The sequence below is a fragment of the Scleropages formosus genome, chromosome 5, assembly GCF_900964775.1.
Source record: "Scleropages formosus chromosome 5, fSclFor1.1, whole genome shotgun sequence".
Taxonomy (NCBI): Eukaryota; Metazoa; Chordata; class Actinopteri; order Osteoglossiformes; family Osteoglossidae; genus Scleropages; species Scleropages formosus.
The window spans coordinates 28,047,097-28,070,102 of record NC_041810.1 but is presented as its reverse complement, the minus strand read 5'-3'; the positions used below and the strand labels follow the sequence as shown (position 1 = coordinate 28,070,102).

Sequence of the window (23,006 nt, the reverse complement as noted above, 5' to 3'; positions counted from 1 at the left end):
CAATCCATGGGCTGGGATATATTTCACCAAGTGAAATAATTATAAACTCCCTTGTAAGGCTAATTTTCGTTCATATAACGTCTGGAATTACCTCTTCACTTGTTGTGCCTTCCTCGCTTTTGTCAGCATATACAGTTTATGGAGGTTCGCTTGGCAATGAAGGCATTTGTCTGTGCAACACCGCTGATGGCAAGAAATAAAAAATATGTTTGGTTCCTCCTGGATCAAACGTTTCTGATGAGAGCCAAGTTATTCCGAACTATATTCTCTGAACAAAGGGCAAAAATGCCAGGGTATTTTTCATTTTTGTAAGGCAGGACTTCGCAGAACTGCCACCAAAGAGACACTGGCTTTACATTAAAGCGGAAGCCAGGTCTTCAGGTAAAAAAACCTTACATTGCAAATTTTACATAAGATAAAGATGAAGTTAATAAATCTCAAGTCAAGATAGTTTTCTGTAGTTCCAAGGTTTAATTTCACTTCATTTATCTAAACGGTTGCAATTAAAATACTGCAAATATTTTTCAGACTGCAGGTGGTTTTTTGCTTGCATATAAACAAATGTATAACTCCCGGTGCCTATTAAATATACTATTGTGTTCACAACTGTTCAAAATTGCTAGAGAAATTCATAAAATGGTGTTTGTTGAAATTATCATAGTTATTACATAGTAATTACTGCTGCCTTTAACAGTTTATTCAGTAATATGAAAATAAAGTCAGGTATTTACAAACACTGATTCTCTTTACATTTTACCAGTTTGGATCGCTGAAGTATAACTCTCCAATCAGCTTGTTGGAATTATAAAATGTTTTGCAAATACCTCAGTTGGAACATGTTGGACCAGCAGATGGAGTTGTAGTTAAGTCCACGTCCATAAGTTAGCAGCTTTAAGTCACAGGGACTCCTCCTCATTCTGAACGATCCGCAAAACAAAGTCAATTTACATTTGAATAAGACTCTCAAGGGGGTTTGTCGTGGGAAGCGAAACGAAAAAGATACGCGTGACGATATCCCCGTTTCCTTGTGCTGAATACTGTAAAACACTGCATTGCTAGTGTTGCCATGGTGGGGGTAACTGTGCATCCTGAAGCAGCAAACAAATGGACACCAGAAAAGCAAACACATTAACGTGGTCCTCAACTGCAGCTCCCCACACCCATCCACCCCAACTTCCACTAGTGGAGTAGCACAAATCACTTTGCATCAAGGACCACACCAGCTGAGCTCTCCCCAAGATGGGCAAGGGGGTCCAATAACAGGACTAAACAGAAATCCACATCCTTGATAGATAACTTGTACCTTGAAAATGCTGCTTCCAAAAGCCTAAAAAGTCACAATTGTTCAGTTTATACTTGTGATTTCAATACTAGTCACGTAGATGAGTCGTGCGTAACAGAAAAGACCACTATGATAATATGAACCCAAAAAAGTCATAGAGACTAACCCCAAGCAAACTACTTGGACTAGAGGAAGCTGAAAGGGCCCTTTGACAATTTTCTTGCAGTAGGAAGGTAATTTGAACTATTTACCTCACGTTAATGCAGATGTTTCTCAGTTCTGGGTCCTACTTAAACTGAAACAACGATTTGCATTTTTCTTCCACCAGAATCCAATGAATAATGGTCAAACGAATGCGAAGGAGATAGAGATGACAACATCAGACAGAAAAAACAAGTCTGCGCTTTGAGAATAAATGGTTTATCACTGAAATATACAGACAAATTTGGGCATTTACATCATTGAAAGTGTTTCGTGAAGAACATTTGGCATTTAAAACATCACTTTAATAAAAAAAAAAAAAAAAAAAAAAAGCTTGTTTCACTTCATTTACATGGGAATTTGTTTGGAGATTACAGATTGCAGCTCAAAAAGGACACTGGCAAAATGAACTTGGCAATAAAACGTACAAAAGTAAACACTGAAAGGCAGAACAATACAACCAAACTTTTTTGTAATCATACAGAAACAAGATTATACAAAAATGTTAAAATATAAGTACTGTAGGTTAAAGATAAAGGCTGTGGAATAAATGTGAAAAGTTTTTTTCCCCATGAAATAATACAATTTCGGAGTGCGGGCAAAAAAAAAAAAAAAAAGCTGGACGAGGCATAATTTCTACAAGCAAATTCAATATGAATTTAGTATCACGTTTGTTCAGCGTTACAGATACAAAATGACACGACGTTACACGGCCGCTCAGCTCCAGTCCACAAGCTCCTTGGTCCGCTTTGCTCGGAATGGGACAAACCAACACTGGTTGTCAAGTCCATCTCCCTGAGGAGTCCTTTGAAACCACACATAAGTCCAAACTTCACGCTACATTAATATTGGCCTGGCAAGACAGTGGTTAGATATTTATTATTTCTATTGAGAAATATAATATGAAAATGATTACAACAAAAGAAGCATAAGAGAATGCTGCAGACGTCAGACAACGTGGAGCTGAGGGGGGAAGACCTCAAGACACCACAACCATGCCGAGACCAGAGACGTAGCAGCAGCATGTCAAAAACGGTTTAGGGGATAGGGAGGAGAAGTAACATTTTTCAGAGTCCCATGTAACACACCGTCACCTCCTACCCTTTGAATACAGAAACTGGGCAGAGCTTCTGCACTGTAGGGGATGCTGTTGCCATGGAAATTAACTACCTACATGATAACCCTATAATTCATATGATTTATAAAAATAAAAAAATTAAAAAAAAAAAAATTCATTCTCAATCTGTTTCTCCCAAAGGTATCCTTCATGTGAAGACAGCAAAGATGTACTCTTTACCATCAGTGCAGGACCTCAAACCAGGTGATAGCTGCTCCACGTTGCAGGAATGAAACAATGATTAACGGTGGGTTGCAAAAACACGTGAAAGGGTCCAGTTATAGGTGGCATCGTGATGCTGAACAATCTCCTGCAAAGCTTGCTACCACAGGCAAGAGTCCTACTACACGTGCTGCCTCTGGTCCCACAGGGAACCCACAATCATCTCCTCGTGGATCCCTTGCCGTCAGCATAAAAAAAGATTGTTGGAAGGCAGCTGATTAACAAAACACAGACGACCATCTCATCAATCAGCTGCTGCAAGTACCTCAATCGCTAAATATCCAATAATTTGATGTACGCTACAGCACACCATACAGCTCAGATGACAAATGATTAGAGAACGTTTTAATTTTAAAAAAAAAAAAAAAAAAAAAAAAAAAAAACACACACAATTGCAAACAACTTCCTAGTCCTCTTCCCAGATGTGAATGAAAGTGAAGGTCTGAGCACCTCTTTTCATTCAAGATGATCCCAAGTTACGATTGGGAAGAGGTTCCTCTGGGGGGGTGGGGTGGTAGGACGAGGACTGGGAGCAGAACCATCACTGACTGGCCGAGAGGAGACCCAGCCTCTGCGCCTGCTCCAGGATGGCCATGTAGCAGAAGTAATACTGCTCAGGGGTCTGGATGCTGAAGGCCCTCTGAGTGCGCATGCGGCGAACCGTCTGACATACGTTCAGCGTGCCCATGTCCTGCAGCTGGGACAGGCAGATGTCCAGGGCACACAGCGTTCCTGCAGCAGTCAGGGAAAGAGGACAGTGGGGGCATGTGGGTGATGCTGTCCACCTGGTAGGTGTGGTACAAAATGCTCAGCATGGAAACCAGGTACCGAAAGGCTGCATTTGGGGAGCCTCACCTGTCCTTCCGATTCCAGCACTGCAGTGCACGACCATGGGGGGTCCTCCTTGCTGGGACATCCACTGGGGCTTCATCGCCTTCACGGCTGCCTTTTGCTGCCTCTTCACGGCACCCAGGAAGTCAATAAGGGTGACGGCGGAGGTGGGCACACCGTAGTCCGGCCAGCTCAGGTACTGGAAGTGCGTCACCTGTCTCTGCTCACAGTTCTGGGCAGGGCGCAAATCCAAAAGACAAATCTGTCGACATTAATACATCCAGTAACCTCACGTTTAACACATTACAAAGAACAGCAACTCCTGTTACTTCCACTTCTGTAAACACAATATACAATTAAGCGCTTCTAGTGCAGGGTTCACTGTGGTCTGGAGCCTATCCTGGAGACACAGGGTACGAGGCATGGTCCTCTCTGGATGGGACAGCAGTCCACCACAAACAATCATACAAACTCATTCACTCACAATCACCACTCACTCACTTATACATCACTGTACACCTCCATGGAAAATGAGGGTCAGTATTTAAAAAAAAAAACTCCAAGTTGTACAATCAATGACATTTTATCCAATATAAAAGAAGACAGTTTTCCCCTGTTTAATAACATTTCCTCTCAGTAAGAGAAGGCAGCGATAGAGAAGAGGACAGGTGCCCATTCCAGAGAGGCCAGGGTGTTGGTACCTCCGTGTTGTGCAGCTCTAGTGTGGTTTGGTTGTAGTGGGGGTAGCGCTCCACCCGCTGGTTCACCACGGCAATGTGACCGTACACCTCCTGACCCCCTTGTTCCAGCGGCCAATACTGACCGCACTTGTGCCGGCCGCCCTCATCCGTCCTGTAGACACAGTGGACAAGGACGTCACCCTTACTGATGCATTTCGGGGAGCACAGAAACGCTCATACAGTTTGGGTCAAAAGCAGCACCTGCACTTTGTGGTCAGTAAGGAACCTGATTAAACAACAGAAGATAAAACACCCCAACGATACCTGGTCGTCATGACGATGACCAGCACGTTCTGCTCCCAAACCATCCTCCAGAAATGGTCGTATGTTTTCTCCAAGGGTCCTGCAGAGAGGAATGGTGGATACCACACAGAACGGTTACAACACCATCAGGACACGGTGATGCTCATCACCGAGTATACTGGGTTCCCATGTTCTCAAAGTACATTTTTTCAGCCAGCAACTCGTACCTTGAGTCCCAATGTAGGCCTTCTTTTGCTTGTAGCCATCCATGAAACTAGCGTTTATGTAGTCAGATATCTAGAGGAACACATAACATGCCGTTACAACCCAAAACGTATGCCTGCCTCACCCAAGGGTGGCTTCCTCTAATGCTTCTTGAACCCTCTTTTGTGACAAGCTGAGCCCGACATAGCCATGGGACAAACGGAAAGACGGCTGAGCAAACAAAGATCAAAGGCAGAAGGAAGAAATTTCCAGAAACACTCATTTCTGGGCTCAGTCCTAGTCCCTGAACGCCAAGGGTAAAAAGTGCCTCTCTAGCAACATTTGTGGCATCTGCTAAATCGATTCTGCAGTAGAGTCACGTGACTGGAAAACCGCAGTAAGAATCCAACAGGGTGATGCAGCACGGCCTCTTTAATCCCCATGAGCCCCACGATGCAAAGTTCGTCTTTAATACTATCTGATCTCCCGCAAACTCAAGAAGCGTTGCGTTGAGGAAATGACAGTGGATTGGCTTCACAAGCTGTTTCAGGGAGAAATGGGACGGTGTGCACCTCATTTCTCCTCAGTCGAAGGTGAACACGGGTCTGGTCCAGACACAGTACGTCGCCGTAGCGATTCCTCTCCTGGTTGACTGTAGTCCTGTGGAACAAATGGGCAGGAAACAGAGTGAGCTGGGGAGGAGATCCAGGAGAAGGATATTGATGGAAGTGGGTTTAGGAGGAGGAAGTTCATGGAAAGAAGCTGGTGTAGAAGGACAAAGGTGATTGGAACAAGCAGGTTAAGTAGGAGGAAGTGGTCAAGGAAGGTGTGGGGGGAACTCAGTTGGAGGAAGAAGTTGCCAGGAAGAAGTGGGGTAGCAAAAGGAAGTTTCCTGGAAGAACCTGGTGTAGGAGGAGGAAGTTTTTGTCAAGAAGCAGGAGAAGAAAGTTGATGGGAAGAAGCAGGTTTAAAAGAAGGAAGCTGATGGAAAGAAGTTGGAAGTTTCCAGCAAGAAGCAGGTGTAGGAAAGGGTACAACTTACAGAGCGCAATGAAAGGTTCCAGGAGGCGTCTCCCTGCGGATTTCGTCATACTCTTGGTGGATGCCAACTCGCTGGAGCCTGGCCATGTGGGCTACCAGCTCGGTCAGGGTTATGGCCTCGGGCCCAGGGGTGTGGATAGATCCGTCCCCAAGTGGCAACCCCACCAGCTCATCCACTGGGTCCACGCAGCCATTCTGCCCTGCCAGCAGCTGCCGGTTCAACCCACGGGCATCCAAGGGCAGCAAACCGCCCAGATGCTCAGGAAGACAGTCTCGAGGAAGGTGCTGCTTCAGCTCTGCCATCTTCACCATTTGAACCTGTAATCAGGTATGTCCAAGAGAAACATGCATATTAAAGGCTTTAACTCAAGGGCACAACAGCAAAGCTTCCCATGGGACAACAAGAAACTCGCACAAAAACAGAGCCACAAACCAGAAAACAGCAGTGATCAAGTACATAGGGATAATTTGTACACTGGCTGACATATGAAGTTTGTTCATAACTCATTCTGTTCATATCTCAAGTAATTTTTTTCTTCTAATTCACAACCAACAAAATGCTCATACTAGAGATGTCCCTTATTTACTTGCTGGTTTCATTCCATGAAAACCTTGGACATACCTATAATGAAAAAAATCTGCATGACATTTTACTGTAATATTTTTAACATTAAGCTATATTAAAATGACTTTAAAAAAAAAAGTCTCCAAACTCTTAACCTATGTTGATTGTTGACCAATTTATCCCATAGCATGTACGATATTCCTTGTCTTATTGATCACCAGCACTCAGGAACAGCAGACACGAGCTGTAGACACTGTGGAAGTGAGTTGAACTAAGGGGATTCCACACTCCAACTCTGCCTGGATGCTCTTTACTGTCATCTCTATACTCAAGATGTAAGCACAAGACATGCTTGTACCTCTATAAAGACAAGTTTTAGAAAACATTTAATTGAAAATGCAGTTAGATGATTTCAACTCAAGTGTGTGCAACACAAAGAGGTATGAATCCTGTATACTTACTGTAGCCTTGCAGTGCATGATCTAAGCGTGGTCCGAGCACGGGGTACAATCTTTGTGGAGCGTGAGATCACAAAGTCGCAAACACGCAGCGTGTGAAACAAAGGTGAAGGAGAGCTGGTGTCGGGGGATGTCTGTTTTACTTAGAGGTGTGACTTATTGAACACGGGTCAGGAGGGGAAAAGGCACCACACCCTTAATGAGTGCATCTGGCAGCCCTCTACAAGAAAAGGTCCCCCCCCCACACACACACACACAAAAGCTCTGAGCAGGAAGGATGTGAATGGTCAACAAACAGAGCTTGGGACCGTGTACCAGGCCGGGTTTATTAATGGGCAAATCCAGGAAATAGCCTAGGGGTGCTGAAATTTGGGAGTGCTAAGTTTTGTACTAAAACTGAAAAAACTGTAAACTTGGAAAACATGCATTAAAAAAAGTGCAATAATAAACAGTTACTACAACACTGAAGATCTATTGTATTATGCAATATTGTAAGATATTATTGTATTGCCTTATACATGACATAAACATGGTACGACTCAAGCCTCTGAAATACTGCAGCTTTGGAGGTGACATTTTCTATGAATCGTACTGTCGTCCTACGTACGAAACAGCGTATATCCATTTGTCCCTTTAACCAGCCTCCATTGCTCTGCTGAGGGTGGGCTCAAAAGCTGAGAGGCTCACACAAAGCACCAGAAGCCCCTAGCTACATGGGGGGTGCCTTTACTCATCTCAAGTGCATTGGGATGTGTGTTATCCTAAGGAACTGCAGCAGAAACAACAGGACCTGCTGCTGTACCCTTGAGAAATGTAATTTCTTTACAAGAAAAGCTTTGTAAAAATATTGAGAACATTTTAATCTGATTAAATTGTAGGAAACTGGGGAAGTTGGTAATGTAGTGGTTAGAGCGGTTGGACCCAAACATCACAGGTTTTAAACCCCCAGCAGGTACTGACCCTAAACTCCTCCATTAAAATTACCCAGCTGTACAAATGTGTAAACAGCTGTAAGTACATTAACATCATAAGTTACTTTGGAGAGAAGTCTCAGATAAATTACATTTATGGGGACAGCAAAGCGTAGCATAGCGGTTACAGTTACTGCCTTTGTATCCAAAGGTCGCAGGTTCGATCCGCACCTCCAGCCCTTGAGCAAGGTACTTACCCTAAATTGCTCCAGTAAAATTACCCAGGTATACACATGGGTAAATAATTGTAACCTCAACACTGGAAGTTGAGAAAAGCGTCAGCTAAACTAATAAATGTAATGTAAATATCTGATTATGCCAGTGTGTTTGTAAGCTTTACGTGTAAGAAGGTAACATTACAGGCATCCAAAGATGGGTGAAAATGTGACGTGCAGGCGAGACCCAAAAACACCTACCCTCTCCCGCAACTTCTCCTTCAGCAGCAGGCTCAGAAGGTTGTAGGGAACACGGAACCACACGGGAGCCCCCACGATGAACACCTTCTTCAGCCTGGCTGGGAAGGCCCCCTGGAGGACAGACAGGGTAAAACACCAAGTTAACCAATTGGTGGTTCCAAAGAGATGCAATGCATTGTGGGAATTGTGTACCCACTCTCAGTCTGCAACTCAAGTCTTAGTTGCATGTTACATATTTACATTCTCTTAATGTAACATAAAGCTTTGACTTTTTCAAGCCACACACTATTATGGCAAGTTCAAAATTATTCTCTTTCTACTTTCAACTTTTTTTCAATTTTATCAGGCTTCATTAAGGGTGATTGTGGGGTGACATTAGGATGAGTTTGGGGCAAATTTTAATTTTCTCCCATAAGAAATAATGGAATAATGTGTTATTCAGCCCATATCCAATCCGGACCAGATAATGGGATAAGTGCAGCTGCACTGAAAATTAAAATGGACTGGATGCAGGCTGACCTCAAGAAGTATCAACTTTAATTTTGCTGCTCAGAAATAAACTCTTATTTGTGCAGGTATTTAATAAAGGGCAATTTCTCTGCAGCAAATGCCAACACAGAGGGAGTTGTTCATTATTTCTGATGGGGCGTAAGATGTCTGACCTTGAGCAGATTGAGGATCTTCTTACTGAGGTCCAGCTCAAAGTTGGTGTAACTGGAGCCAGCCATGTCGTAGATGAAGACCAGGCCATTCCTTTGTGTCTCGTAGCTGGAGAAGATAGAAAAGGTGGTCAGGCAGGAGTGTCAATCAGAAAAAGCTTCATCATCACATTACATGTTTCAATCACACTGTGGATCACCTTCTCAAGGGTCTCACCTCTCCACAGCCTGGTCCAGCAAGTAGAAGAGTGCCTGCAGCACCACATGGTTACCCGTCTTGTTCGGGTGGTGCAGCTTGGCTGTGTAAAGAGCGATGGAGGCGCCGGCTGGGTCACGGGCATTCTGAAAGATGGCAAACCGGATGGTGGGTAAGGAAGATGGGTGGAGAGATAGCTCATTTACCCTTCACCATAATAATACTTCTTTCAAAGTAAATAATGAGCTCAGACTGACTACTCAAAACATGAATGGAAAACAACAGACCTCTGAATAATTTGCACAAAGCATAAATTCCTATTCTTGAACACTAAACAAAATCATGAGTCAAGAATCTCATCACCTTCTCCCCGCAGATGGAGAATTTCTGAGCTTTTCAGACTCCGGCTGCTGTATAGTTTTACTAACATTTTGCACAGCGGATGTAGCTCATGCCTCCAAGTTTCCTGCACATCTGCAGTTTCTGCAAAGCCGCTACTCCAGCAAAGTGCACTAGGGGGCAGCGCAGGCTCCACAGTTGACGGCTGAAGCAGCGTGCCATCGGGTGGTTGCCTTCAGTCCCAGGCTGAGCTCTAGGAAGAACTCTGGGAGGGGTCCAGCAGTCAGGTTTCGCAAAGGCCGCTGGCCACGACGGACCAATCGTACCATGGTAAAGCACTAATGGACCAGCCTTCATTTGAGGGCCGAGTCGTTGCCATGTACAGTAGTTACCACCAGATTGCACAAAACTAGCATCCTGTACTTAACAGAACACCTCCACCTGGGGTACGGGAAGTTCCGATCAAAAGCAAGAAAACACGGCAAAACATCAGCGGCCGCGGCTGTTAAACACGAGTGGAACGCAGTAACTTCAGAACATTCGTCATCAGTTTATATGAGTCTGGAACAGTTTACTCGGGTGGGAATACACAGACTGCTCTCCTCTCTTGACCCTTGGCTAAAAATACTGCCGAGCGGATGCAGGGCTGGCGGATGAGGCCATGTGAGACGGCTGTGTGGGGGGTGGGGGAAGGGGCGTGGGAAGTGTGTGTTGGGGGGGGGTGCCACAGTAAAGGATGTCAGCGAGACCAGACAGGAGCCGGACACCAGTGCAACCGATGGATTTATTACCACCCTGAAAGCAGGGCCTCCTCCCATCTGTCCGGTGCTGCGTGGGTTTGAAACAGCTCAGCATGATGGTCGGCGAGAACCACGACGGTCCCTGAAAGAACAGACCGACACCTCCCGAGCACAAGAGCCTAAAGATTCGCTGATTCCCGTTCCTGCCCTCGACAACAGCTGGCCAGGAGCGGAGAGCACCCACACAGATTGAGGCAACGCTCTTTTCCCATTTCACTTCTCAGCATCAAAGCCAATACGGTCATTGCTCTTTGACTGATCACCCATGTCCGCTTCCCTTAAGACAGTCGATCATACAGCCGTTTTGTGGCTCTTCTACAAACAGACCACACCCCTTTATTTGGCTCCACCCAGCTGTGACCCTGTCCACTGCTTAGGGCTCCACCCCATCCCATACTCACCAGCACGGTGAACTTCCCACTGAGCAGCTCCGACCGCAGTGGCTCTTCCTGTGGCTGCAGCTTGACGATGCCCTCTTTGAGACGTGTCTCCTGGAGAAATAAATATCCACACACAGAGTGATCGGCGTGGCTAAATAAAATACTGTCTGCGACTCAGCAGGTGGTGTAACGGTTAAAGGACATGACTTACAGCCTCAAAATTGACAGGCAGTTCAAGTGCCACTACACACTCCTGCTGCAGTACCCCTGAAGAAGGTACTTACCCTGAATTGCTCAAGGGTGAAACACCCAGGAAGAGAAATGGGTCAGAAACTGTAAATTACTTTGGATAAAGCATGAGCTAAGTTAGCGATGAATAATGGTGGTTTGAGTAGACGCAGAAGAAGAGCACAAGTAGCTTCCTTGAGGCCATTCGTTTGTTCACGGATGTGATGCGAAAAAGGCTACAGAAACAGAAGTAGAAGTTGAGGAAAAACAAGTCATTAAGATAAATGAGCTTTTTGCATTCTGGCAGAGCGTTAAGTGCTGCTTGTCAAGATGCCGGACGAGGGCTGTGGACAAAATTTACACCGACATGTTATTTTTCACTAAGGCATCATAATGCAGAGAGTACTCAGGTTAGAACAGAACAGCCTACAATGTATCATCATCATCATTAATAATAATTGTTTATTCACTTATCTTACTTGCAGTATTAAGTGTGTACACTAAACTCTACTTGGTAATTTAGCAACTTTCACACCTAGGTAATTTTTACTGCATCAGTCCAGGGTAAGTACGTTGAACCCCTGAAGGTCACTGCAGCAGGAGCAGGGATTCGAACCCACTTCTTTTGGTAACGAAGTGACAGCCATAACCACTATGCCACCTGCTGTTCAAAGGGTACAATGCGAGTTTGTCTGCGGTGTCACGAGACACATTGAGGCAAGTTATTACTGAAACTAAAAGTGTTGCAAGAGACTCTAGATGAAGGGGTCAGCTAATGAATGATGTAATGTCAGCTGCAGCACGGGGGGGGGGGGCGGCGGCTAAACACCAGGGTGCTCAGCTTTTTTTTTTTTCTTTTTTCTTTAAGCTGACGTCTTCATCTGCGCTATGGTACGTGTTCCCAGGCCAGCTGGAATAATCTGGAACTAGAACCGGATGCCATGCGGTTGACGAGAAAGAGGTCAGAGAGCGTGACCCCCTTTAATGTCCCACTGCCATATTAATGCAGCACATGCCATGGGGGGGTTATAGTTATGCTAATCCTGGCAGAAATATTTACTGAAAATGTCCATTTTATGCCTTTAAATACCCCAGTGGACATTCTATACTTCTCATGCCTTTTCTCATAGAACGAACGAACGCACACAGACACGCACTCCTACCCTGTAGCTGTGGAAGAGCTCAATCGCCCGGAGAACGTCAAACTTGCGAGCCATGAGGAACTTGACGGCCACGTTCCAGGACAGGGGCGACACTCCATGCTGCGTGGTCCACTTGTTGATCTCCTCCAGAAACTGCTTCGTGGCCTGAGGGCGACATGAGCACCACCTTTAAATGCCAACACACACCCTCATGCGGAGTGTCGGGCACACCAGCTGAAACTCACTGAAGGATCCTCCAGCTTTCACCCCTCAGCTGGTTATCAATCTGCCCTCTGGTTACCCTTCCGTCCCTTCTCCTCTCTCAGAGGAACACGTGCGTTTACTTGTAGTTCATTAACTCACACTTAAGTGACCTTTTCCCCCCCAGACCACACCTCCTGAGTCCACACTCTGCGGAAGTGCACCGTGCTTTTGCCACAATGCTGCGGCCAAGCCAGCCAAAACATCCACAGGCGGTTCCCATGGCGACATGTCCACAGGGTTTTGTAGCACTCGTCAACCGCGCCAGCCTTCTTCGCATGGAGGAACAGGGATTTCAGGGACATGCCATCTCATGGACCCCATTACATGTGGGTGCTGATCACGCGACAACTCGTGTGCGGCCTCCCCCCACCCACCCACCCATCCGTGGGGCGGAAACCTAAAACCTTGTGGTGGGATTGAGGACGCTGACCTCTCTTGCAACCCGTCTCTCTTCCGCTATCTTGACATGGCGACCCTGCCCTTGTTTTCAAGTTCCAATTCTGGAGCGATCCGTAAATCCCGAACACCTCTCCACAACAGCGACGGACCACAGACACAGAAACGAACAACTATCCCCTCTGCAGTTTACGAAAATGTCCCCGCAGCGTTCTTGCGACAAGAGGAACATGCAGGAAGCACAGAGAGGCCACAATCGCATCCCCCGCTTACTCCATTGGGAACAAGCTGTTTAGCAAACGCCTGCCCAGTTATTCCAGCTATTCCAACTAATAAAATGACTTGTGTATTTCTGACCACCACTGCATCATCAGTGTGACAAACTGTTTAGATGGGAAGTCAGCGCTTGTTTTTTGAACTGGTGCGTAAACCACTTTGCTATAGCTCTTCATGGCAGAGACTCCGCGCTTGAGTTCACCCGTCTTGAAGTGAATCGTAACCTACGACATCTCCAGATACCTCTTTAACCATGCGTTTATAAAATGTTTAAAAGTTAAAAGAAAAAATTATATATATGAAAGACACACGTGAAATACACAAACCATAGGAACTGAACAAGCTAATATTAAGAAGTGTTCTTAGAAACAGCTTTATCTGGCAGATCAACATGGAGTTACACACTAAGAATGGCAACATATAAATAGATGTTTTGGAATTTACTTATTTTATTAACGTCATTTTGAAATTATTAAAAAATAAAAAGCAGCACTGCTTCCAATCAACACTTGATGTCCATTTTCTAGAACCACAACCTCTGAGGTTTTCACGTTGCCTAGCAACCCTCCATCACGCCACTGCCACGATTCCTCCCACATTGTATAGCTAACCAATACACACAGGGTAATCCCCAATGACCACCACGGGGGGCAGTCCCCTTTTCCCCAAATAGAAAACAAAGGTTCATACCTAAAAACCTTCCTAAGCCACCCCCACATACCCCACCATTGAGCAAACAAACAACATGCGCATGAGGAGGGCTGTGAGGACCAACACAGCTAAGGGTACACGAAAGGCGGGAGGGCTGCGCCTCATTTCTCCTCCACTAGCTCGAACAGGAGGATGAGGAGCAGCACGCGAACAGCAGCCGGTCTAAAAGACGACATCGCGGAGGATGGGTCGCAAAATAGCACCGTCCTTTCAGCTCCTTGTCCGATGTCGATGAAGCTCCTTAAGTGCGGGGCTCGGGTCGGATCTCACTTCCTAGCCACTCTCGATCAGAAGTTAACAAGTAACCCAACATCGCAATTATACACAGCAGAACATGAAGAGAAACCTAAACAGCTCTCGTTGTATAAAGACCAAAAGGAAGGGGGGGGACTTTACATATTTTATCTTTCCAGGAGGAAAATGCACGAGGCTACAGCAACACATATGCAGCAAGCAGTGGCGGAACACCAGAATAACAGTAATAAATAGTTCAACAACAATAAATTTTTTTTAAAAAAAAAAAGTGGTAAAAAAAGTGAAAAGTAGTACCGTCCGCTCAGTAGCGCATTGACAATGAGAGGATTCAATACCAAGGCCACTGGCACATTGCAGGAATGGTTACAGGTGAGTCCTCAGCACAGCTCAAGTGGACCACTTTGTTCCCAAATGAGCTCCTCTGTTGAGCCAGGGAGGCATGGCAGAGCTTTAATATTCATTTATAAATATCTTTCGTTCTGCGCCACCTCCTGAGCCGGGTCACGACACCATTAGTGCTGCAAACAGGAATCGAGGACGGTCATTCTGTCACCTGCAAGTCCGAGGCTACTCCCGCACCAACCTGCGGTCTCCAGAAAAATTCACGGCAAACTAATATTTAGGACAGCCGCACAGGAACCCGACTACACCCCTGGTCCTCTTTAGGAGGTTTAAGGGGTCAAAGCCTGTGAACCTCACTGATCTCTTCCAGCGAACTGAGGAAACCGGAGCAAAATTAAGAGAGGAACCAAGACTTGTTTGCAGAACAAAGACGCCCGATTCTATTAACACGAGAGGAAGTAGAAACTTCTTCAGAAATTTGCGCATGCAGCGCGTTCCAGGCCAAACCGAACAACCTGAATGATTCACTACGAGGCGAAAAGAGAAGGAAGATCATATCTGTTTACTGTCAGTTCTCTTATCTGTTCAGCAATGGAGCCCATGTTGCACATTTAGGCCATAAAAGACACTGACTGCGATAACCACTTTGTTACCGGAACCATAAACTTACCGCCATTCATGCGTGTTCTTCAATGTACATGGGAACCGCTTCTGCAAACGACCAGCTGTAGCAAGCGGTAAAACCTGAAGGTATTTAGAACAGGAGCACCGGTTTGTCAATAAAGAGACGTGTTAAAACAGACCAAGAACTCTGAACTGGACAAGCTTCTCAGCGAATAGAAGTATGGATGGAGGGGTGCCTGGATACAAAGGTGGATTGAAGGATGGACAGATGGGCATAAGGAAGAATCAAAAGGTGGATGGATGGATGGATGGATGGATGGATGAACTGACAAGGAAGGACAGAAAGAAGGACAGAATAACTTCAGCATGTGGAGCAGAGAGATGAATGAAAGCCTCAGCTTCCTTCACATGGACTCAGGTATTTTCTCACACACCTGTCCTCCCAGGAGCTCCTGCTCAGCAGAGCAAATTCTCAGGTCACAGGCTGCCCGTCAAAGTAGCTAATCAAACTCTAGCTGATATAGGGACACAACTGAGGGTCCAGTCCACAAGGTTGTTTTTTTTTTTTTTTTATTAAAAAAAAGCCAATTTAGCATCTATTCCAGGAACTGTATTTCCAGGCAATAAAACAAAAAGCTCAATTCGGTGCCAAAAAAACTCACACTGTGTCAGAGATTGGGGGTGGTGATAGTCAAAATGCGCTACTGTGAATTTAATGCAGATTTCATGGTGGTTTGATTAAATCTGGGCCTCAGTCCAACTCTGGTTCGAGCACACAGGGACGAGACTCTGAAGCTCCACCTCCAACTCCTTCATTGTTTCCTAAAAGGTGAACTCATTCAATTAGTTTCGCATGAAGACACAGGAGTTATTTATCGTTCTGAGAAAAGCCCATTCCCTGAGATGGCCGGCTTCATCCACAAAACAAACAAGGTCTTGTACCTCCACTGAGGCCCTTTTGTGTCTCCTTCCTGGTCTTTCGTGCCTCTGATCTCCTTCTCCACTAAGTCCACTAAACAAGGGTCCTTTCTCAAGGAACAAGAGATCACTGCCTTCCGGCATGAGCTGCTGCCTCAAGTTAGTTTCTTCTTCTTCTTCGCAGGACAAGATACCAACGCTCCCAGACTGGGGCTGTGCCATAGGTCACAAAGGAATAGTGTCCAAACGGTGTCCACACCATCTTTGGTCATGGACAACACCATCTTTGGTCATGTTCCACAAGTATTCACCACCCTTTGACTGGAAGTCAACAAGATTCTAAACAGATGTTCAGCCGAAATGATGTGGAGATCAAGAACCATCTCAAAACTCTCCAAGGTACAGCCTGACTTACCAGATGCTTCTCTCCAAAGTAACACGAAACTCAAAGTTGGTTAAGAAAGCGTATCAACAATAGACAGAGCTTCAGACACAGCATTATTGAAGAACTGCTTGTCTGTCTGACACCGCCATGTTGCTAGTTCACAACCCTCAAGTGGTAGCCTATAGCAGTGACATTCAAATACAAATTATAGAAATGATAGCCGATGGTGCTGGACTCCTTTCTGGAGCCGTCAGGAGATCGGGGAGGAGCGGATCTCAAAGAGGTTGGGTTTGAGACCCTTCTTGGATGCTATTAAGGATTCATCAGCTCTAAACAGGAGTTTGTTCCACCACATCGGTGCTGAACCCAAGGATGTACAGACCTCATGCCTTACTTGACAGAAGCCAGTCACTCCATTCAAAGACATGAAAAGGTTGAGGTAGTTTTCATAGCTCATGGTAACCAAACAAGTAGTGAGTTAAGCAAACGTTTAGAACAATTTCGTACCGGTTCACAGTAATAAAACTACCTATTACCACTTAATTACTACCATTTGACACACAATCCAAACCCAGCCTAATATTTATAAACATTGTGCAGTTTTTTTTTTTTTTTTTTTTTACACTACACATCATACAGAAAATATTTTTTTCCCTCCAGATGTTTTTCATATTTTAATGTTTGTGGGTGACATACCAAAATATATATTGAATATTTTCAAATTTCTAATACAGTTGTCTTCTGCTTCAACCTGAAGGGGTGGAGATGGGACAGGAGAAGGCCTTATTCTGCTAGAAACATTAATTTCATCAGGTGCTGAACCACAGGGGACGTTTTATTTTTTACTTCACGAAGAATAGGCTTCAGATTTTTCTTTACAATTAAATTTCTAATATGTGGCAAAATTATTTTGGGGTCGTTTAAAAATATATTGTTCAGCCAGCGGGTGATGGTTATTTCAAATCTGAACGGAGACGTTCACAAGACAAATCCCGGATTGCGGTGTGCGACCGTGAGGCCGTACGACAGATCCAGCTAAGCTGATCCACAGACCAAGCAGAAAACTGACCCGTGTTGCCAAAAGGCCGTTAATCTCATTTTTTCACAAAACATCTGCTCTTCCAAGAATGAAATTTGTTGCAATCGTGCCATGTGTGTGTGTGTCATTATATCAGCGTGTCATCCGTATTCATCCTTATCAGGCTTTACCACTGAGAGCTCTTCTTGGAAGGCAAATCTTGGGGGGGGGAGAATAAGAAAGAAAAAGAAAAAAAAAACCCTATGTTTTAGAAAACTGCTTCAGACGAAGAGGAAAAACAAAACCTGAAAGCCTGCAAACGTGCGTTTACAGTCATTCAATGTTTTACAGATGAAAAGATTAACGATCAGCACGGAAATCAATGCAAGATAATGTTCTGGTGAGAAGCCCTTTTTTCCAGGTTTTCTCTCTTTTTTTCTTTTTCTTTTTTTCAGAAGAGCGCTGCTCTCAAGTAACCCTACAAAAAAATCGTGAGCCCTGTGGCCGTAGGCGTTTCTTGTAAAGCGAAATCGCCCAAAGGAGGGTGGGGGGAACACAAAAAAAAAAAAAAAAAAAAAAAAAAAACGATGTGGGTGTCAAGCGACTGCGATTAACACTTCATTTAAACGTCTTTTACAACGCTTGAGATGCAAACACAGGTACAACCTAGGAAACTACCTGATCCCGATTTGGAGAGCATGATGCTCCACTGTGTGACAACTTCTGCACCTGGGCCCACATTTACATTTTTCATTTTGATATGTTCTACTCTAAAGTACCGTACTACAATACTAAACTACATACACTGTTTTACTCATTTATAGAACTGATTAATTTTTATTGTATCAATTCACAGCGAGTACCTCAATTGAGGGTACTACAGCAGGAGGTGGGAGTCGAACCTGGGTCCTCTGAGAATAAGGCGACAGTTCTAACTGCTATGCCCTCTGCTGGCCATTTATTTGGTAATTAAAGCAAGGGGGGGGGGGAAGGACCCCTCACTTTAGGGCTTTGTAATGTTTCACGTCCATCTCACCATGTGTGAAATGACAGCTGCCGGCCTCAGTCTGAGCATCTAAATGATATTAAAATTCATATCTTCTTGTTGATAAATATTATATTGGTCTGCCGATTTCCATAAGGGAAGGAAAAAAGACTTTCTTGCCAATATCAGGTTCAACCCACTGAAAATGCATCTAACAGCTGCCTCAGCACAAGTCCCACTGTGTATGTGAGAGAGAGAGAGAGAGAGAGAGAGAGAGAGAGAGAGAGAGAGAGAGAGAGAGAGAGAGAGAGAGAGCGAGCGCTTAGTGATGGGGGGGGTCAGGTCTCCAACCTCCGGAGTCAGCCGAGCCGTGATCCAATTACCAGCAGACGCGCTTCCCTCTCGGGACCCTTAGGGCGGAAGCAAAGTACCCAGAGAGGGCTGCCATCCAGATGGGCCCACAAGAGGCGAGCGAGGCTCTGGGTCCTGATCGTTGACCGAGATTGGGGGTGGGGTGGCACAGTCGCCAGCTGTTGGGTGAACCCCCTCCCCACACACGTGTCACCCCTCTCGTGATGCAAGGTCAGTTTTTTGATGACCGAGGTAACGCAGGGCCACCGCAGGACAAGCACGTGGGGGGGAACAAGGCCTTATTCTGCTGAAGACATTAACCGCATCAGGCGCTCGGTTTTCCTCAACCTCCACTGTTTAATGCCTTCATTATGGCCACTTAACAACGGGCGGCGGATCAATCTGATAACATGCTGGGTTCCCCCCTCGCTCCTTTCCCTCCACATCATTCCCTCTTACAGGAATTTCAGCACAACCGCTTGCCTATTCCTGTCTACCGGTGGGTCACAATGGTGGTGTACCAACAGGAGGTTGCAGTTTCAAATCCTGCAAAGGACCGCATTTGCCTGGCAGTGTCCTGCTACATAAAGAGTAGCATTTTAAGTTGCTCCGAACAAAGAGGACACAAAGTTAAATACCGTAAGGTGTGGTACCTGTACCATGGTCCTCTACCAAAAGCCCAGCGCAAAGCCTAGGACACAACCAGAGGTGGACACAGTCCATAACCTTAGCCACACTGAGGTTTATTTTATTACACACTCGTAGAGAGGTGACAAATGTGGGACACTGGCTTCCAGGCAAGGAACTGGGGAACAACTACCATTTTACTGATTAATGCCATCTTTAAACCTCAGAAAACGGATGCAACACAACAGTGTTCCAGTAAAGTGATCTATGAGCTCAATAAATGATAAAGAGCAACAGTTTGGTGCTGCTGTTCAGTTAGTCCTCACAGATTAAATATGTTTTTGAATAACAGCCCACCAGCAAGCTCATGGTGGAAGATTGTTATTGGCTCCAACTCTGATGCTAGGTGAGTGGTGAGGTGGCGAACACCTCCGGACCTTAAGGCGCTACCACCAGACGCCCCCTCCCCTTGAAACTGAAACCAGTTGACAATATTTCAGAAAATGCACAGAAACATGTAGGTCTGACATGGGTCACGGAGACAGGATTCCCCCCCCGACCCCATCAAGTAAAAACATCTCTAAAAATGTGTGCAAGCAGTTTGTGGAACTCATCTGGTGTGTGTTTGAACAACTTCCCGCCCCTGACCCAATCCCAATGGCGGAATAATGTTGCACAACGTGGCACAGAATAACGATGTCCAGAAAACGAGGAACACGATGCATGACGGGTGTGGAATGGTGTTCAGGAGGTAAAGAGTGATGTCCAGACAGTAGAGAGCACTGTTTGAAGTTAGTGATGCTCAGAAGGGACAGTGACATGAGCAGACAATAGACTCTAGGGATTGGAAGGAAGAGAGTGATGATCAGAAAGTATAGGAATCATCAGAAGGAACAGGGTGATGATCAGAAGGAACAGACTGAATATGAAAAGGAATTGGGTGATGACCAAAATGTAGAGGAATCATCAGAAAGAACAGAGTGATGATCAGAACAGACCAATTGAATATGAAAAGGAAACAGAGTGATGATCAGAAGGAACAGATTGAATATGAAAAGGAACAGGGTCATGATCAAAAGGAACAGGGTCATGATCAGAACAGACAGAAAAACATGAAAAGGAACTGGGTGATGACCAATAGGTAGAGGAATCATCAGAAAGAACAGAGTGATGATCAGAACAGACCAATTGAATATGAAAAGGAAAGAGTGATGATCAGAAGGAACAGAATGAATACGAAAAGGAACAGGGTCACGATCAAAGGAGCCATCAGAAAGAAGAGTGATGATCAGAACAGACAGATGAGATGGAACATGAAAAGGAAACAGAAAGATGATCAGAAGGAACAGAAACTATCCGTGTTTGACGATGTATCAGGAAAGAAGAGCCGAAGCGAGCACACAGGACGGAAAGGACACAATGTATCGTTCTCTGTCGTTGCCCTTTCGACGTATCCGTTTTTTTTCTCCTCCCTACAGCCTCCGTTATTCAGAGCAGTTCCGTCGCAGCAACTGAAACCCAACTTTGGCGCAGACCACAGGCTGAGCTCAGAACGAACACCGAGCACCTCGCTGACACTCGGACTTATGTTTAGAAACAAAAGTATTTACAGGTGCGTTTGACTGATGGCGAAATTGTTGGTTTTTCTCCATTAACACGTCTCACACGCGACATCATGAATGATGAATTTAACGCACGGCTCGCTCGCTTCGGTTCGGTACCTGCTCCTCCTCGGCCGTCAGACAGGCAGCCATTCCCCGCCGGGGCTCCGGGACCGCAGACCCGTTATCCGAACTCCAACCTCCAACCCCCGGTCGGGATTCGAACTCGGTCTTCCGGCCGCTCCGCTCCGCGTCCGTTCGGTTTTCTCTGAGAAGAACAGCGCGTTACGGAACTGCACTGATGACTCAACAAACAAACACACAGAGCTACGGACTATCCGTACCTAACAGATTATCGCAGAATTTCGACACACACGATTGGGTATCGGATGGGGGGGGGGGGAAACACACCAAACACGGTACCTTCACACACTCCGTCGTCGGTGGAGATCGACCGGCATCACATCCACACCACGTCGGACTGTACTCTCTGCCAAAATTAATGGAAATAAAACATGCTGTTGGGCCTTGCGGGAGGTTAGTAAGCGCTACCAAGCGCGCGACTCCTGCGCGAGCCCTGCGCGTCCGTGTGAAAGACGAAGCTCCGCCTCCTCCATCCATTCACAAAAAACTGCTCATCGTCATCGCCGTCATCACGGAGGTCGCCGCCCCGGCCTCAGTGACGCCCCCTCACGGCTCTGCTCGGAAAGGTGACGGGCCCCGTTCCCACCACGCTCTTACCCCGTTTTCACCGTGCTCGTCACGCCCAGGTATTTTCTCCACACAATTTGGCTTCGTTTTTATTTCATTATTTATGTGTTTATTTTACAACCGCACCGTGTAACTGTGGTATAAACACACACCGCCTTGCTTTTCTCACCCACGCTTCGTTCCCCCCCCCCACTGTAAAATTATCACAGTTACATATATTAATAAGCGCTACCTGTCATCCCGTCACTTTATTAAACGGTCCACCTGCTCGTCCCTCAAAAGGTCACGATACCCCCTCATCTCCACTATTGGAGCTGCTCGTTTCCATGGCAACCGCGATCACTATAAGGTTCATTGGCAGGTCACCAGTGGGATCTTGCGGTGACAAAGAGCAGATCTGCTCCGAGTCTGATAATGTACAACATGTCCTCCTGTGAAAACGATACATTTTTTGACTACATGGACTTTTAATAGACTAGTGTTGATATTGCTTAAAGAAATTTTTGTTGTTCAATTATCCTTCATGAGTATAAGCTATGAAAAAATGAACAGGAAAAATGGGAGTAGTGAAAAATTTTAAAAATGAGGCAGTGGAACAGAGGAACTACATTTTGCACCGACTAATATGTACACACATCTGAAAATGTACTGCATTATACACAGTAATACTGAATACATCACAACATGGAAGATCTAATGTTTGCGTTCATGTGACATTTTTATCAGTTTTATTTGTTACTTATGTTCTGTAATTGTTGAAGTATTCTATTTATAGCGGTGGGTATCCTACGGTAGTGATAGTGGTAGCTTTCTAAAGGTTACAACAGTACAGCCCCTTGTTGAGTTCAGTTTCCACATATATTGTGGCCCTACACTTTGAATGAAAATGCCTAAAAGTGCAGTATAAATGCAGTGGTGGCCCGACAGTGCTGAGATCGTTGTTCTCTTCTGTTGGACCAGCTCTGAGACACTCAGTGGTGGAAACCGGCGAGGATCGCCCAGGGTATCAACCTTCACGACAAGACATCCTCTTGGAAAGTGTGAGCGCGAGTCTCCCATCAAGAACGGTGTGTGTGTGTGAGTGTGAGAGAGAACTTTTTTCAGTGTCATTGCCTAGTGAGGGGGCGCAGGAGAGGCAGCACCAAAAGGTTCATCAAGCCAAAAAAAGGAAGATCTGTATCATGGCTCAAGCCGAGGTGGTGGTAAATACAGGAAAAAGGCGGTGATGGCAGGTTTCTGGGAAGCAGCTTTACCTCATTAGGCTGTGTTTCCACGTTCGGCAGACTCCACCTGTGTGCCAGCAGAGCTATGGAATCACGGCCTTTGTTCTAGAACCATCTGAACACGGGTCACAATGGCACCGCTGCGTACCCCAACAGCTCGCAGGTATGCATTTTTCCAATGTGGAGAAATTAGGCCCCTCCTGTCATACAAAGTGATCACATACTGCTGGTACCAGATGATGCAGTGGTTAGCACGATCATCGTGTAGTCAAAGGATCTAAGTT

The 23,006-nt window shown here is 45.5% G+C and overlaps 1 protein-coding gene across 2 annotated transcripts; it reads right to left on the bottom strand.

Moving 5' to 3' along the window:
• Nucleotides 1–3,189: 3,189 nt before the first annotated feature.
• On the bottom strand, nt 3,190–22,857 carry ptpn9a (protein tyrosine phosphatase non-receptor type 9a). Of its 2 annotated transcripts, XM_018765582.2 has the most exons (15): nt 22,753–22,857; nt 21,212–21,278; nt 20,909–21,056; nt 12,057–12,200; nt 10,687–10,776; nt 9,168–9,292; nt 8,954–9,059; nt 8,292–8,402; nt 5,883–6,199; nt 5,413–5,500; nt 4,864–4,933; nt 4,658–4,736; nt 4,355–4,505; nt 3,678–3,885; nt 3,190–3,554 (listed from the first exon to the last, which is right to left on the bottom strand). In XM_018765582.2, the coding sequence occupies exons 3-15, from the start codon at nt 20,939–20,941 to the stop codon at nt 3,364–3,366; spliced, it is 1,713 nt and encodes a 570-aa protein (XP_018621098.1). In that variant the 5' UTR covers nt 20,942–21,056; nt 21,212–21,278; nt 22,753–22,857; the 3' UTR covers nt 3,190–3,363. The 2 variants fall into 2 exon arrangements, with proteins under 2 accessions (XP_018621098.1, XP_018621099.1); XM_018765583.2 differs by lacking the exon at nt 22,753–22,857 and having other exon boundaries at nt 20,909–21,054; nt 21,212–21,564.
• Nucleotides 22,858–23,006: the final 149 nt, after the last annotated feature.

What these genes read in the sequence shown, in the direction of transcription:
- ptpn9a (XM_018765582.2), bottom strand. Translation starts at nt 20,941, where the DNA reads ATGGCTGCCTGTCTGACGGCCGAGGAGGAGCAG. An exon ending in AGCTCTTCCACAGCTACAGG is followed by an intron (nt 10,777 to 12,056) that starts GTAGGAGTGCGT and finishes TTATTTCTCCAG; the next exon opens with GAGACACGTCTCAAAGAGGG. An exon ending in CTGGACCAGGCTGTGGAGAG is followed by an intron (nt 9,060 to 9,167) that starts GTGAGACCCTTG and finishes TATCTTCTCCAG; the next exon opens with CTACGAGACACAAAGGAATG.